This window comes from Carassius carassius, chromosome 35, assembly GCF_963082965.1.
Source record: "Carassius carassius chromosome 35, fCarCar2.1, whole genome shotgun sequence".
Lineage (NCBI taxonomy): Eukaryota > Metazoa > Chordata > Actinopteri > Cypriniformes > Cyprinidae > Carassius > Carassius carassius.
Genome location: NC_081789.1, coordinates 4652550 through 4666244, shown reverse-complemented (window position 1 = coordinate 4666244; position 13695 = coordinate 4652550). Strand labels below are relative to the sequence as shown.

The window sequence follows — 13695 nt, the reverse complement described above, 5'->3', positions numbered from 1 at the left end:
CAAATCTTTGACTTTTTTAACCAGGTACGCTACTTTATCAGATATAATAAGTAACACAATGTCACAGTGCAAAGAGGCGAAGACTCAAATGCAGGCAGAATGGTCCTTTAAATACAAAAATGAAACCAAACTAACAAAAACCACCCCGAGGGGGACAAACAGGCAGACTAGAAACTCTACTACAAACAGACATAACACCACGATGGAAAACAACAGATCAGCACAGGATTACAGACACCAGGAGAATAAACAGGGAACCTAATGAGGGAGACACAGGTTTGGCAACTAAAACAATAATGATGTAACAAGATGGGTGGGGTCAGAAAATAGACAGGAGAGAGCACATGGCACCAAATAACACACAACACTCACAAAAAGACAGTGTCATCTGCTGGCCCTCCCTCTTAAGGAGTGGATTCCAGACACTCCAAAGTCAGAATCATGGAGGGAGGTGGAACAGAGGTGGATCAGGGGGAGGGATGGAGGGCCAGGCCCGTAGAGGGAAACAGAGAGAAAAACAAAACAAAAAACAAAACAAAACAACAACAAAACAAAAAGGCCAGGAGGGAACAGAAAGTTCAGGGGCCCAGGACAGAGCCGACAGGGCAGGAATCCAGGGTGGAGGAGGTGGACCTGGAGCCATGCAGTCGAGACAGAAGCCCACCAGGGCGGCACAGAAGACCACCACAGCCGTGCGGTCGAGACAGAAGCCCACCAGAGAGGCGCAGAAGTCCACCACAGCCGTGCTGTCGAGACAGAAGCCCACCAGGGGGGCGCAGAGGACCACCACAGCCGTGCGGTCGAGACAGATGCCCACCAGGCCGGCGCATAGGACCACCACAGCCGAGCGGTCGAGACAGAAGCCCACCAGGGGGGCGCATAGGACCACCACAGCTGAGCGGTCGAGACAGAAGCCCACCATGGGGGCGCAGAGGACCACCACAGCCGTGCGGTCGAGACAGAAGCCCACCAGGGCGGCGCAGAAGACCACCACAGCCGTGTGGTCGAGACAGAAGACCACCAGGGGGGCGCAGAGGACCACCACATCCGTGATGTCGAGACAGAAGCCCACCAGGGCAGCTCCGAAGACCACCACAGTGGGATCGATGGCACAGGAGAGCAAGTTTGGTTAGGTAAGCCTGAAATAGAGAACATGAACAAGTTAAGGGTGGCCTCCGTGGCCCTGAGGAGGTGGTAGATGGTCTCCATGGCCATGACAGGGCAGGCGGTGAGTTACTGGATGGCCTCCATGGCCACAACAGGATAAGTTGAGCGCTCAGGAAGTTCGGCTGAGACATGACAAGGCTCTGGAAGTTCCGCAGAGATGTGAAGAAACTCTGGTAGTTTAGCAGAGACGTGGAGAGGCTCTGGTAGTTCAGCAGAGACGTGGAGAGGCTCTGGTAGTACAGCGGAGACGTGGAGAGGCTCTGGTAGTACAGCAGAGACGTGACAAGGCTCTGGAAGTTCCGCAGAGACGTGGAGATCCTGAGCGGACGGCGCCACCTCTGGAGCTCTCTGGACAGCCGCCGCCTCGGGGGCTTTGCGAGTGGGCACCGCCGCCACCTCAGGGGAACTGTGAGCAGATCTCACTGCCATGGGTGGATTGTGAGCAGCCATTGCCTTCCTCACCGACATCAGCGGACAATCCTTCACGATGCGTCTAAGCCCGAGGTGCCCAGAGAATGACCCCAAGAACCTGGAAGTAGCCGGCACGACCTGAGGAGGTTCTGGAAGCAGTTCCACCTCCCTCAAATCGATGATGTGGTCAACCATCTCCCAGTAGGACCACATATCCAGCTCCCCCAGCTCCTCCCTGTTGACAGGCTCATCCAGGCCTGCTAGAAACAGGTTGATGAGGGTGCTTTCCTCAAGCCCTAGCCCCTGGCCTGTATCTTCCGCATACAGCCCAAAGGGGCGATTGTCTTGTGGTCAGGGATGTGGTCCATTGGCCAGGGTCTGGATCCTCTGTTGTCTGGCAGCCGGGTAAAGAAAAATTCCCATTGCCGCTGAGTCTTCAAGCTGGCTGATCTGTTCTGTCACGGTGCGAAAGAGGCGAAGACTCAAATGCAGGCAGAATGGTCCTTTTAATACAACAATTAAACAAAACTAACAAAAACCACCCCGAGGGGGACAAACAGGCAGACTAGAAACTCTACTACAAACAGACATAACACCACAATGGAAAACAACAGATCAGCACAGGATTACAGACACCAGGAGAATAAATAGGGAACCTAACGAGGGAGACACAGGTGTGGCAACTAAAACAATAATGATGTAACAAGATGGGTGGGGTCAGAAAATAGACAGGAGAGAGCACATGGCACCAAATAACACACAACACTCACAAAAAGACAGTGTCATCTGCTGGCCCTCCCGGGCACATCAGCTGAAGACTGTGACACACAAAGGCAGGTGTCAATACAAAAGTAGAACTGTCGACATAAATTGCAACTAGATGGTAGTGTCTTCCTACATAGTTACATGCATATACACATTTAAGATTTGTCAAACATGGGGGGAAGTAGGGGGATGATACATTTTCTCAGAAATTGCTCAAGCATGTTGCCAGATAATGTGCACTTGCAAAATTCTTTGTCTGTGCCAAAAATGTAATATATGTTTTCAGTGCCTTTTAAATTTTGCTTAAAGGTCCCGTGTTTCGCGCTTTTTTGAAGCTTTGATTGTGTTTACAGTGTGCAATATAACATGTGTTCTTGTTTTGCGTATAAAAAAAACTGTATTTTTCACACAATTCACCTATCTGAATACCGCTGTTTTCACTGTCATAAAAACGGGCTGATGACTTCCTTGTTCTATAAAGTCCCTCCTTCAGAAATACGTTACGAGTTCTGATTGGACCAGCGGTTCCTATGTTGTGATTCGACAGCAGCTGAGCGCACGCAGCCCTCCTGTAAACGCGATTGGACTAGTTTTGAGAAGCAAGTGGGCAGGAGCATGTGCTGGAGATGTACTTATAATCACAGGAGCGTTTTTACTGACGAGATGCGCATGAAAATCGCATTAGTTTTTTTGCACAGCCCTAACATCTAGTTAACAAAGCTAAACAGCATTGCCCTTTGTGTAATAAGTTACAGAAACTGTTAAACGCACCAACTTAAATAATAAAATACACTTACCGGTTGTGGTCTTTTTGTGTATTCATGTGGGCGTAGGTTAGTCAAAAAACTGTTTTAGTGACGTCATTACTGTAGGAACTAGAGGGATGTAGTCCAAAAGGGTCGTTTTTTGTAGGTGAATTCTGTATCTATTCTGTTATCTCGCTTGGCATTGAACTTTGAGCTTTAGAATTTTACAGATATAATTTATACTCTAACAAGAACATTACCCACTAACTAAAGTTTAAAACATGGGATCACGAAGAAGGGGACCTTTAAGAATGCATGAAAATATATAATTAGGATGGCAGTTATGCATCAGTTGTTCTAAGAATGAAATGGTAATCCCTATGTGTTTTCGAAAAGTTTTGCATACAGATGACAACATTGCCAAAACAATCCTGTTCACATGAAATGTGAATAAATGAATAAAACACTGCATTATGCATGCCAGGGCAGTAGTTGGCGATGTCACTTTGTAAAGAAACACTATGTCCTTGCTCACATGTATTCCTATAGCCCAGTGGTTCCCAACTATGGTCCTGGAGGCACCCAAACACTGCACATTTTCTCTAACACACCAATTTCAGGTCTTACCCTGTGTTTAATTCAGAAGGGATCATCCCTATGCCTTAACCTCCGGATTGAGAGCTTCGAAGGGTTGAAGGGTGTAGGGGACCAAACAACTCTTTCTTGAAGTGCCCTTCTGCGTCATCATCACGTGCCCACACTGAGGTGCCGTCATCATCCAAAGAATCTGCGCAGAGGATCATGGGAGCCCGACGTGTCCATCAGTTGTACTCTTCGAAATCTTTAATTCCAAAGGGCCCTTTGAAGTGGCCAGTTTTGAGCACTTTGGTTTGGAAAAACCCTTCATTATGGCAGCCATGATTGTTTTCACTCCAAAGTGCCCTTCGGTGTTATGTTCCGATTAAAATGCACCGTTAAGGTTCTACTAATGAGCTGATAACCTGAAAAAGGTGTATTTGGAAACATGCAAAATGTGCAGTGTTGGGGTGCCTTCAGGACCAGGGTTGGGAACCACTGCTATAGACTGAATATGCAATTGGCATGCGCATGGTGCATAAGGAAGTGTATAAGGAACCTGTGTTTTTAAACTACTTACTTAAAATGTGCAGTGTCAAAAAATAATCAGTCTAACCAAGTGGCCTGATCTGACCTTACACTTTGTCTGCTTTCACCTTTCATACTGATCGTCTTGACTACAGCTTTCCCTCTCAGCTCTGTTTGATAAGTTATCCTCAGCAAACCTGTAAGTTTATTAGCCTTGCGAGTTTCCTGTGATGCTGGTCTGCATAAATGTCATCTTTCAGACCCAAGTACAGGGGGGAGAACAGCCACAAAGAGATCTTTCTCTACCCTGCTGTTGCACTCGTGTCTTTGACCTACATGCCTCCCTCTTTCGCTGCATTTCTCAGCAGCTTCTCAAATCCACAAACCCAGACGGAAACATTGAACAGGTCAGGGAGTTCTTCCCAGCAAACCCCAACCAAGAGACGAAAGAAAGGATCAGAGGGCATATCCGCCACCTTCCTTTGCTATGGCAACTTTCAAACTTCATATAGTTTGTGTGGTCTCTGAAGGTGCGTTTACACTGGGATTCTTTGTAACTGCAAATCATTGTCATTCATTCATTTTCAGTGACATGTGTAGCGGATCTAAGATAGAAACTACTGATACAAGTATAACTGTAATCGTGACTTTTATTTGTTGATAATAAAGATTGTTTAATCGCTTTGCTCACCTGTACTGTTATGACTTATTTTAAGGTTTAAACTCAGCTCTGATTCCAGTTAAGATTATTCAGCTGCATTGGAGGAACTACAGTATCAGCTCCCTGGCACATTCCTTTAATTGTTATGGTAAAATTCCAACATCTCATCAATCTAACTTAAATATTGGTTCAAGTATGTGTCACTGACCATGTTTCATAGATTGTGTACAGTAAATCTGCAGTTTGCTTCTTGTTTACATGTTCTCTCTGTCAACACTTTAAGTTCTAATCTGTGCTGATTGATTTTAAGGAGACTTGCATGGTTTGACAGAACAAGTGTCATGAATCATGTTAGTGCTCACACGTGTACTATATAACACTAGTATGACAATCAGATTGTGATGTCAGCATGTCATATTTGCTTAAAGGTATAGTTCACCTAAAAATGAAAATTTGATGTTTATCTGCTTACCCCCAGGACATCCAAGATGTAGGTGACTTTGTTTCTTCAGTAGAACACAAACAAAGATTTTGAACTCATACCATTGTAGTCTGTCAGTTTTATAATGGAGGTAAATAGGTATCACAGCTAAAACATACAATAAAAAAACACTATCAAAACCAAATTAAATCATGTGGCTTGTGACTACACATTGATGTGTAAAAACAGAAAATGAACAGTCTGTGCAAGACAGATATGGCAGATCATACACTTATAAGTTCATTACCGCCACCTATCTCTCAAATGGACCATTGACACTCCGAGAGATAGGTGGTCTTAATGCAATTATAAGTCTGCGAGCTGCCATAAAGCAAGAAGAAGAAGACGCCCCTCACGCTCCTGCTGCTGAGAATGTGCTCAGGAGAGTTCTAACAGTTCAGACATTGTGTGAACCAGAGATAAAAAAAAAAAAAATGTATAAATATCTATAAATACTGTTCAGTTTCTTGCACAGACCAATTGTTTTGTGTCTTTACACATCAATGTATTGTCACAAGCTTCAGGGCTTTAATTTAGTTGTGTTTATGTTTTAGCCATGATTCCTATTTACATCCATGATAAGACTGACAGACTGCAACAGTTTGTGTTAAAAATCTCTGTTTGTGTTCTACTAAAGAAACAAAGTCACCTACATATTGGATGTCCTGGGGCTAAAGAGATAAATATAAAATTTTCATTTTTGGGTGAACTATCCCTTTAAGTGTAAAAAGAAATGTTTTAATTTTTCAAAAACTCCACTGTATTTTTACATGTTTAGCAGTTAAATTATTGGACTGTTCTTGACCTGGCTTGATAATATTTTTGTTGTATTAAAACAATAATAATAATAAATCAGCAAAATGCATTTATTATTAACTAAATATAGACAGTCATTTCTCTTTAAAAACATCTTTTATTATTTCCACAATTTCAAAATAAGTTAAGAGACTGACCTGGCAGAAACATTTGTATGGAACAAGAGATTGTAAAACATTTGACATCTCCGGGACATTTTCAGTTCAGAAAATAAGGCAGTTTACAGTAAAGACACCTTCAGAAAACTTTGTCCACAAAAAAAAAAAGAAAAGACAAAGAAAAAATCACAAAGGATTCATTTTAAATCCTGCCGTTTTTTGTTGTGCAAACATACAAAATTATACTTACTTTGTTGACAGCATATTTTTATTTCATATCATGCAACCCTAGTAATTAGGGTTCATGTCTTTTAAAATCATGGTCAGCTGCGACATGGAGGAACCACTGAAGTTATAACATTAACACTAACAGCTCTCCAATTTGTAAAAATCTAGTATTTTACAGTACTTTGAGCTCATTTTCCTTTTTACCTATTTTCTTTTTGTGTTTCTGAGCTTAGAGCATCTGAGTGCACATTGGGTTAGGGGTTTGCCATTTAAAGAATCCCAACAGAAACTTAAGCTTTTAGACATTTAATATTCTGTTGAGAAAGAATAGCCCAAATGTTGTCCAGAAAGCTACACTTTATAATGTTTGTAAGGGTAACAGGGGTGCACAATGTTTGCATCATTCTCTGCAGTAACATAAGAATGATTAAAATGCAACAATAAAGTGCAATTACACTAATAATCTGAATATTTTGCTTTTAATTTTGTTGCAATAGCACTAAAATATTTGTGTATTTGTTGGCATGTTAAAATATAAGAAAAAATATGGTGTCCATTTTATTCCAATGAGAATAATTTAAATGCATATCATATTAAAATTACAATTTCCAAACTAGTAACAAGGATTTTTTAAATTATTTTTCTTTTTTTTCTAGCAGGACTTGAAGGCAGTCATTGTGAATGAGTGCTAATGCTAAACACCCTGAAACAAAGTTATTTAAATGAAGAGTTACTGATACACCTGCTTTCTTTTTTGCCCAAACAGAAATAAAATGGTCTAATCTCTCATATAATTTTGATTAATGAAACAATGTCTATATGCATGAAATTCTGCCTGCGTGTGTGTTTTGTGTGAATGCATCCATAGATTTGACTAAACTTCTGTTGAACATCATTTTCTCTCGACAGTAGTAAATGTTTAAAAAGACAGCAAATACAAACAGACACACAACACATAATCCATAATCAGTAAAAACAGACCAACAGTTAAAACTACACAAACATATCGAGGCTAGTAAATTCCTAGTGTAGAACTACTAGAACTATATGTGAGTCTAAGGATCAACGAAGGACACTGCTATGTAGCGTGTACCGTTGGTCGTAGGTAGTCCTTCATGAAGGTGGGTGAGTCTACCTGGATGCATGAAGCTCCAACCTTTTCTGGGAGACTCTATGGAACAGTTATATCTGTGAAATCGACAACCTCCACCCTGAAATAGAAGAAAATCAGCTGTGATTCAACAATGCATTCAAAACCTATTTTAGGAAATGTAAGGCCAGTGTATCAACTTGCCTGGAAATCTAAGCCCTTGTTGTTGAGGGCAATATTAATAGTGAATGTTGAGGAATCGTGATGTGGTCTTAGATAGGCTTGTCTGTTTGGAGTGTACTTCACCACAAAGTTCATAATCGCATAACCCTGAAAGAAAAACATATTGGAGATGCAATCAAAATCCAACTCTCAAAAGTATCTGACAGATTTGGTTAAGATTTTTTTTGTTTTGTTTTGTTTTGTTTTGTTTTACTTTTCTTTCCTTTCTTTCTGTGGGACAAACAATTGGTGTACTATCTTCAAGTAGGTCTTTTCCAAACAGTGACAGATTATAGATAAAATGTCTGTTTTGTTCCTCACATAAAATTATTTTGTGGCTTTGGAAGATTTGAAATGGTGCAGTATGGACCATATGAAGTATATGGTACTGTACTTTTAACAGACTTGGTTACTTTGTACTTCCATTGTATGGAAAAAACCTTAGTGAACGTTATTCTAAATTCTACTTCTGATTTCTGCTGAAAACATAACATTGTATGTATGAATAATGTCAATTGTATGTATGAATAATGTCATATATTAAATTTTTGGGTCTACTATCCCTTTAATGGATGACCCACAAAGAACTCAAACTCATGGTGCCAACACGAGTTCACATTCCATGAGTCAAATCAACCAGAGGACTAACAGCGCGTATCCAGTTAACAGTGGACAGAGCCCTCCTAAAAGAGCAGAGCAAGAGAGAAAGTCGAAAATTACAGAGAAAAAGATGACTCGACTCATTCCATGAGTCACGTCAACCAAAAACCAAATAAAGCTCATCTAGCAAGCTGTGTTTTGGTTGGCTGCTGTAATAAACCTTCAGAAATCATGCATATGTCTAATGTACTAAAAAGATCCCGGTGGCTGACAAAATACAAAATTAGTTTAAACTGGGCAAATGATACAAAATAATAATAATAATAATAATAATAATAATAATAATAATAATAATAATAATAATAATGATAATAATAACAATAATAATAATAATTATAATTATAATAATAATAATATGCCCTACTTCGCAGCTCAGTGATCCAGAGATTGCATTTGAGCGTGTGAAGCCATGAGTCAAATCAACCAGACTTAATGAACTTCCAGAGGCCAATCAAGATAATTTCTGGGTCATACTTCGCCCCACAAAGTAAAAAAAAAAAAAAAAGTGTTTAACAATATTATGTTTTCAATTTGCTCACACTCAAAGGATTCTTAATGATTATAATGACCCTAAATCTTAAGATATTCTAAATTGGGGGTGAAATATAACCATGTTCTTTACAGGCTTGCTAGGTTTCATCCTAGCAGGCATTAAAGGATTAAATGCTTCACAAAAAGATGAGGTCGAGGTAGAAGAGAGAAATTCCTCATCACATGATCAGACATTCTGATATAACAGCTCATTATGACTCTGTCCAGACCCATGCAGACTGGCTCACCTTGGTGTAATAGCCAGAGAAGACCTTGAGATTGACAGGGGAGATGAATTCTCTGATAAAGTGCAGCCATTCCTTATCAAAATCGATCTGTTTCATATGAATGTCATCTGTCGGGACACTCTCGTAGCCTCCAGTGATACGCTTGTCCTGCAGAGAGAAAACACAATGACTGGGCAATCAGTCAATGATAAAAAATACCTTGAATGTTATCAGCATTTGTGCTACTGTGTAAAGTCATCTAAAAAGTAATGTCCACTGGAAAATAAATAAATAAACATATATAATTGACTAAATATTTAACATTTTTGTCTACTAAGAATAAAAATCAGTCACTTTATTTTAATTGTCCTTGTTACAGTCTAATTATACATTTAACTATTGAGTAATGTTAATTAACCACATGTACTTACTATGGTTAGGTTTAGGATTAGGGTTTGGCTTAGGTAATTATGCATAATTAATTGTTATTATAATAGTAATTACATGTAACAAAGACACCTTAAAACAGCGGTCCCCAACCTTTTTAGCGCCAAGAACCGGTTTAATGTCAGACAATATTTTCACGAACCGGGCTTTAATGTGTGACAGATAAATACACAAAAAATAATGATATGACTGGCATAAAAACTGTGGTAAACTGTAAATATAATAATAAACATGAATCCACTGTGTATTCGTATGCAACTTTATTAGCAGCGTCCTTGTAACATCGCACCAACAACATAACATGAATAACATACCCTCTGCCCTCTAACCCTAACTGTGTGTTCACATGCCATTGTCGAGAGCGTCAAAGTGGCTGGAAGTCATTCATTTTTCAATGTGAGCCAGCGTCGAGCAGCGGCGAGGAGCAGCGCGGTGCGACTTGGCCGCTGAGAGCATCGAGGAGAGTTGAAATCAGGGCAACTTTATGCTAATTACGGCAACCAATCGGAACGTAGAAGTCCACCGCTTGAGAGGATTCCAGAGAACGCAGCTCCGACCATATCAAGCAAAATAGAGGACTGGTTGATTATTGCTGTGGAGGGTTTGCAATAATCTATGATGTGTCCCTGTTTGCGTATAAGGAAAAAAAATATATATACATGGACCAAGGTGTCTGAGATTGTTCATGTTCCTGGTGAGTTGCTGATGTGCAGTAACGATATAGGAATAAAAATCTAATCATATAATAAATAATAGTACAGTAGTCCCAGTTTACTTTTAAACAAGTTTCCTTGATTATACTTGTTTGTACTTGATTATATTTACTTAAGTGACATTTGCAGGACTTTTAGTTGCATCAGAGTATTTTAACAGTGCTTTATACATTATTAGGTAAAGGATCTTAATACTTCGTCCACAACAATATTTAATGAGGTTAACTTATAACGTTACCCTCATTGTGGTTAGTCTAAACAAGTTTAAAAAGCTTGTTTGCTTTGCTGCCACTTTAATTACAAGATAAGTGTCAGAGCGTCAAAGCGCTCACAAATCTTTCTGCAGGGCGGCCGGAGCTATTTTTGACGCTCTCGACGGCGGCCGTGTGAACGCAAAGTAACGCTCACTAACTCTGGTCGCAATGGTGATGTTTAAACATGCCTGAAAAATAAGATACACCACAAAAACGAATATTAAGTCCATGAAAATGTTAGCTCACCATAACGCTAAATCAATGGGAGCCTTGAGCTTGTTTCTCTGCAATGAGAAGGTCCCATCTAAGGGTTACAGGAAACAATGACACCTGAAGTGTGTTCAGTCTACTCCGTAATTTTGTTTTGGTTGCTGTCCCTGTAGAAAACCCAGATAGGATGTCGGAAATGGCAACATGGTTTTCAGTGCTGTTGTGGCGATCTCAGGGTCCAGAACACCGGCAGAATATACTTTTAAGGACGCCGTCATTTGTGCCACAGTGTTGTTTTGTGTTGAAAATGTAAAAATATATATGAGCGAGTACATCATGAATCCATTTTCCAAACCGTGTTTTTGTCTTATCCTGAATCACTACGGTACACCTATAATAATTGTTTATATTCTGACTATTTTAGTCTGGTTGGGGTCGGCAACGCTGCAGAGTAGCACAGTACCTGCGTGACTCGCCATAGATGTAAACAGAGAGAAGTAGCTCCAGCTACAATGTTCTTCTGCAAGAAATTACCGACTGCAGCTTTAATGTAAGTTTATTCTTTCTTGTGCGGCCCGGTACTAAATGACACCGGGCCCGGGGGTTGGGGACCGCTGCCTTAAAATAAATTGTTACCTAAAAATCTGTTTCTCTTTTGTATTTACACATTTTTAAAGTATTTTTCATTCATGGCTGATCCCTGTACAAAGTGTGCAGACTGTTTTAAGGCTAGCAGGTTTATCTGACCTTGTGTTTTCCACCAGACCATGAACCATGGTTTTCCATCTCCTCCACCAGCTCATCACAGGCTTTCTCCGAGAGCACAGGGAACCAGAAAACATCTGGGCATGGCTGTAGAAACATAAACAGGTGCTTAGTATCATCAGGTCATTTTTTGCCCTTAACATCCAGCACAAATTTGGCTATTCAAGCATAACATGCTTTCACACTAAATAATCAAAACTCATACAAACATCAATGGTAGTGTCATGCAAAGAACAAATGCTTTTCTTTTCAAAGGTGGCATCATGCAAAACAATAGTTTCATTTACTTCCTCACACAATATTCTGACAATCATAACATAAGTCATTTGCATACAAAAGTCTAAAAGGTACAGTAGCAAAAGCAGCCAATGCAGGGATCAGGTAGATAATGAAGAATGGTACTGTAATATAAAACCAAATTAATTAAACTTTATTAACATTATAAGCATACTTAATGATGATGCCTCCAGATCATCTGTCCTAGTTCTGTTGCACTAGTTTGTGACTATTGAGACTGAATCAACAGACCATCCAATCAACCTTCTCAACACTGGGAACACTGGAAACCGTTGGTTTGAGTCCTGCCTCCCATGAAGATTTTTTAGGGCATGGATCTACAACTCCTTCAACTCCTGCTCCTGGAGAGCTAATTTCCTGGTTGATTAAAGGATCTGTGGATAAACAATCTCAAAAAAGCCAAACTAGACTTTAGAGAATGGTATCTTCAACCTTGCTTCTGGAGAGCTACCGTCCTGCAGACTTCAGTTCAATCCCTGCTCTAAAACCCGGGCCTGAAAAAAAAATCTACTAAATCCAAACACACAGTGATTAGCTAATTTTGGTGTGTTTGATTGGCTAGGACCTTAAATCTGCAGTATTGTAGATCAGTGTTTTGCCTCTTTTTTTCAATATACACAACATTTCTTGGACCCATCATGGACCCATGGATTTTCCTTCCACTACTTTGCCAACAACATAGTACTGTGATTCTCTTATGGCTGGACTTCCATCAAGCACAATCAAACCTCTACAAATGATTCAGAATGAAGCGGCACGACTGGTCTTCAACAAGCCCAAAAGAGCCCATGTTACACCTCTCTTTATCTCCTTGCACTGGCTACCGGTTGCGGATCACATCAACTTAAAGACATTGATGCTTGCATAAAGAACAGCCTGAGGCTCAGCCCCCAAATACTTCCACTCAATATTATGAATCTATATCCCCTCCAGAAGTCTGAGATCTGCTAGTGAGCGACGCCTCATGGTACCATCACAGAGAGGCTCAAATTCACTTTCCAGAACATTCTCTTTCACCATTCCTGGCTGGTGGAATGATCTTCCCACCCCTATCTGGAATGCCGAATCCCTTACAATTTTTAAGCAACAACTGAAAACTCATATTTTTTGATGCTACTTGACTTCGTCTTAAATTAAATAATAATAATAATAAAAAAAATAATAAAAAAACTTTGTCTTTCTCTTTTTTTATCCCTTCCCTTTCTAGCCTTTTCTTATTTGAACAAATGCTGAACTTGGAATTATAAAACTTATTGTGTCTGTTTGCCTCTTTAAGAAGAATCGCTTTATGTATTCTCCAGGTCTAAGTCGCTGTGGACAAAAGCGTCTGCAAGATACCTAAATGTAAATGTAAATGTAACTTTAGTTCTACTTTTTTTTTTCTTTCCTTGGGCTGCCCGAATCACAGCTTGCCTGATAGACATCTTGGCCTGGTTAAAAGAACATCAACTCTTAACTCAACCACAGCAAAGACAAAGGTATTTTTTTCCTAGGAAGCCCATAATTCAGTAACATCGTTCAGCAAGGCCCATCAGTGAACATAGCATCCAGATCAGGCAAGAAGCTGGAGGTTTCAACTTTCAACTTGATTGTTTGATGACCATTTCAGCTTCGCATACCATTGTAAAGGCTTCCCAGTCATGCAGATTTGCACTGTACTTTATCCAAAAGATCAGGTTCTGTCTGGTTCCTATCTGAGTACTCTGTACAGCACTTTGTCCAGTCATCTCTAGACTATGGAATACTGCAATGCTCATTAAAATTCTGCTATTTTTTATTTTTTTTTCAAAAAAATGTTTGTT

At 40.1% G+C, this 13695-nt stretch overlaps 1 protein-coding gene across 2 annotated transcripts in view; it reads right to left on the bottom strand.

Moving 5' to 3' along the window:
• Nucleotides 1–6228: 6228 nt before the first annotated feature.
• plod2 (procollagen-lysine, 2-oxoglutarate 5-dioxygenase 2) overlaps nucleotides 6229–13695 on the bottom strand; it is a 41198-nt gene continuing 33731 nt past the window's right edge. For both annotated transcript variants that reach the window (XM_059524304.1, XM_059524305.1), the window contains 4 exons: nucleotides 11579–11683; nucleotides 9229–9375; nucleotides 7772–7897; nucleotides 6229–7688 (listed from right to left, as the gene is read on the bottom strand). In XM_059524304.1, coding sequence (XP_059380287.1) covers nucleotides 7533–7688; nucleotides 7772–7897; nucleotides 9229–9375; nucleotides 11579–11683 — 534 coding nt within the window. In that variant the 3' untranslated portion in view covers nucleotides 6229–7532. The remainder of the gene's footprint in view (nucleotides 7689–7771; nucleotides 7898–9228; nucleotides 9376–11578; nucleotides 11684–13695) is intronic.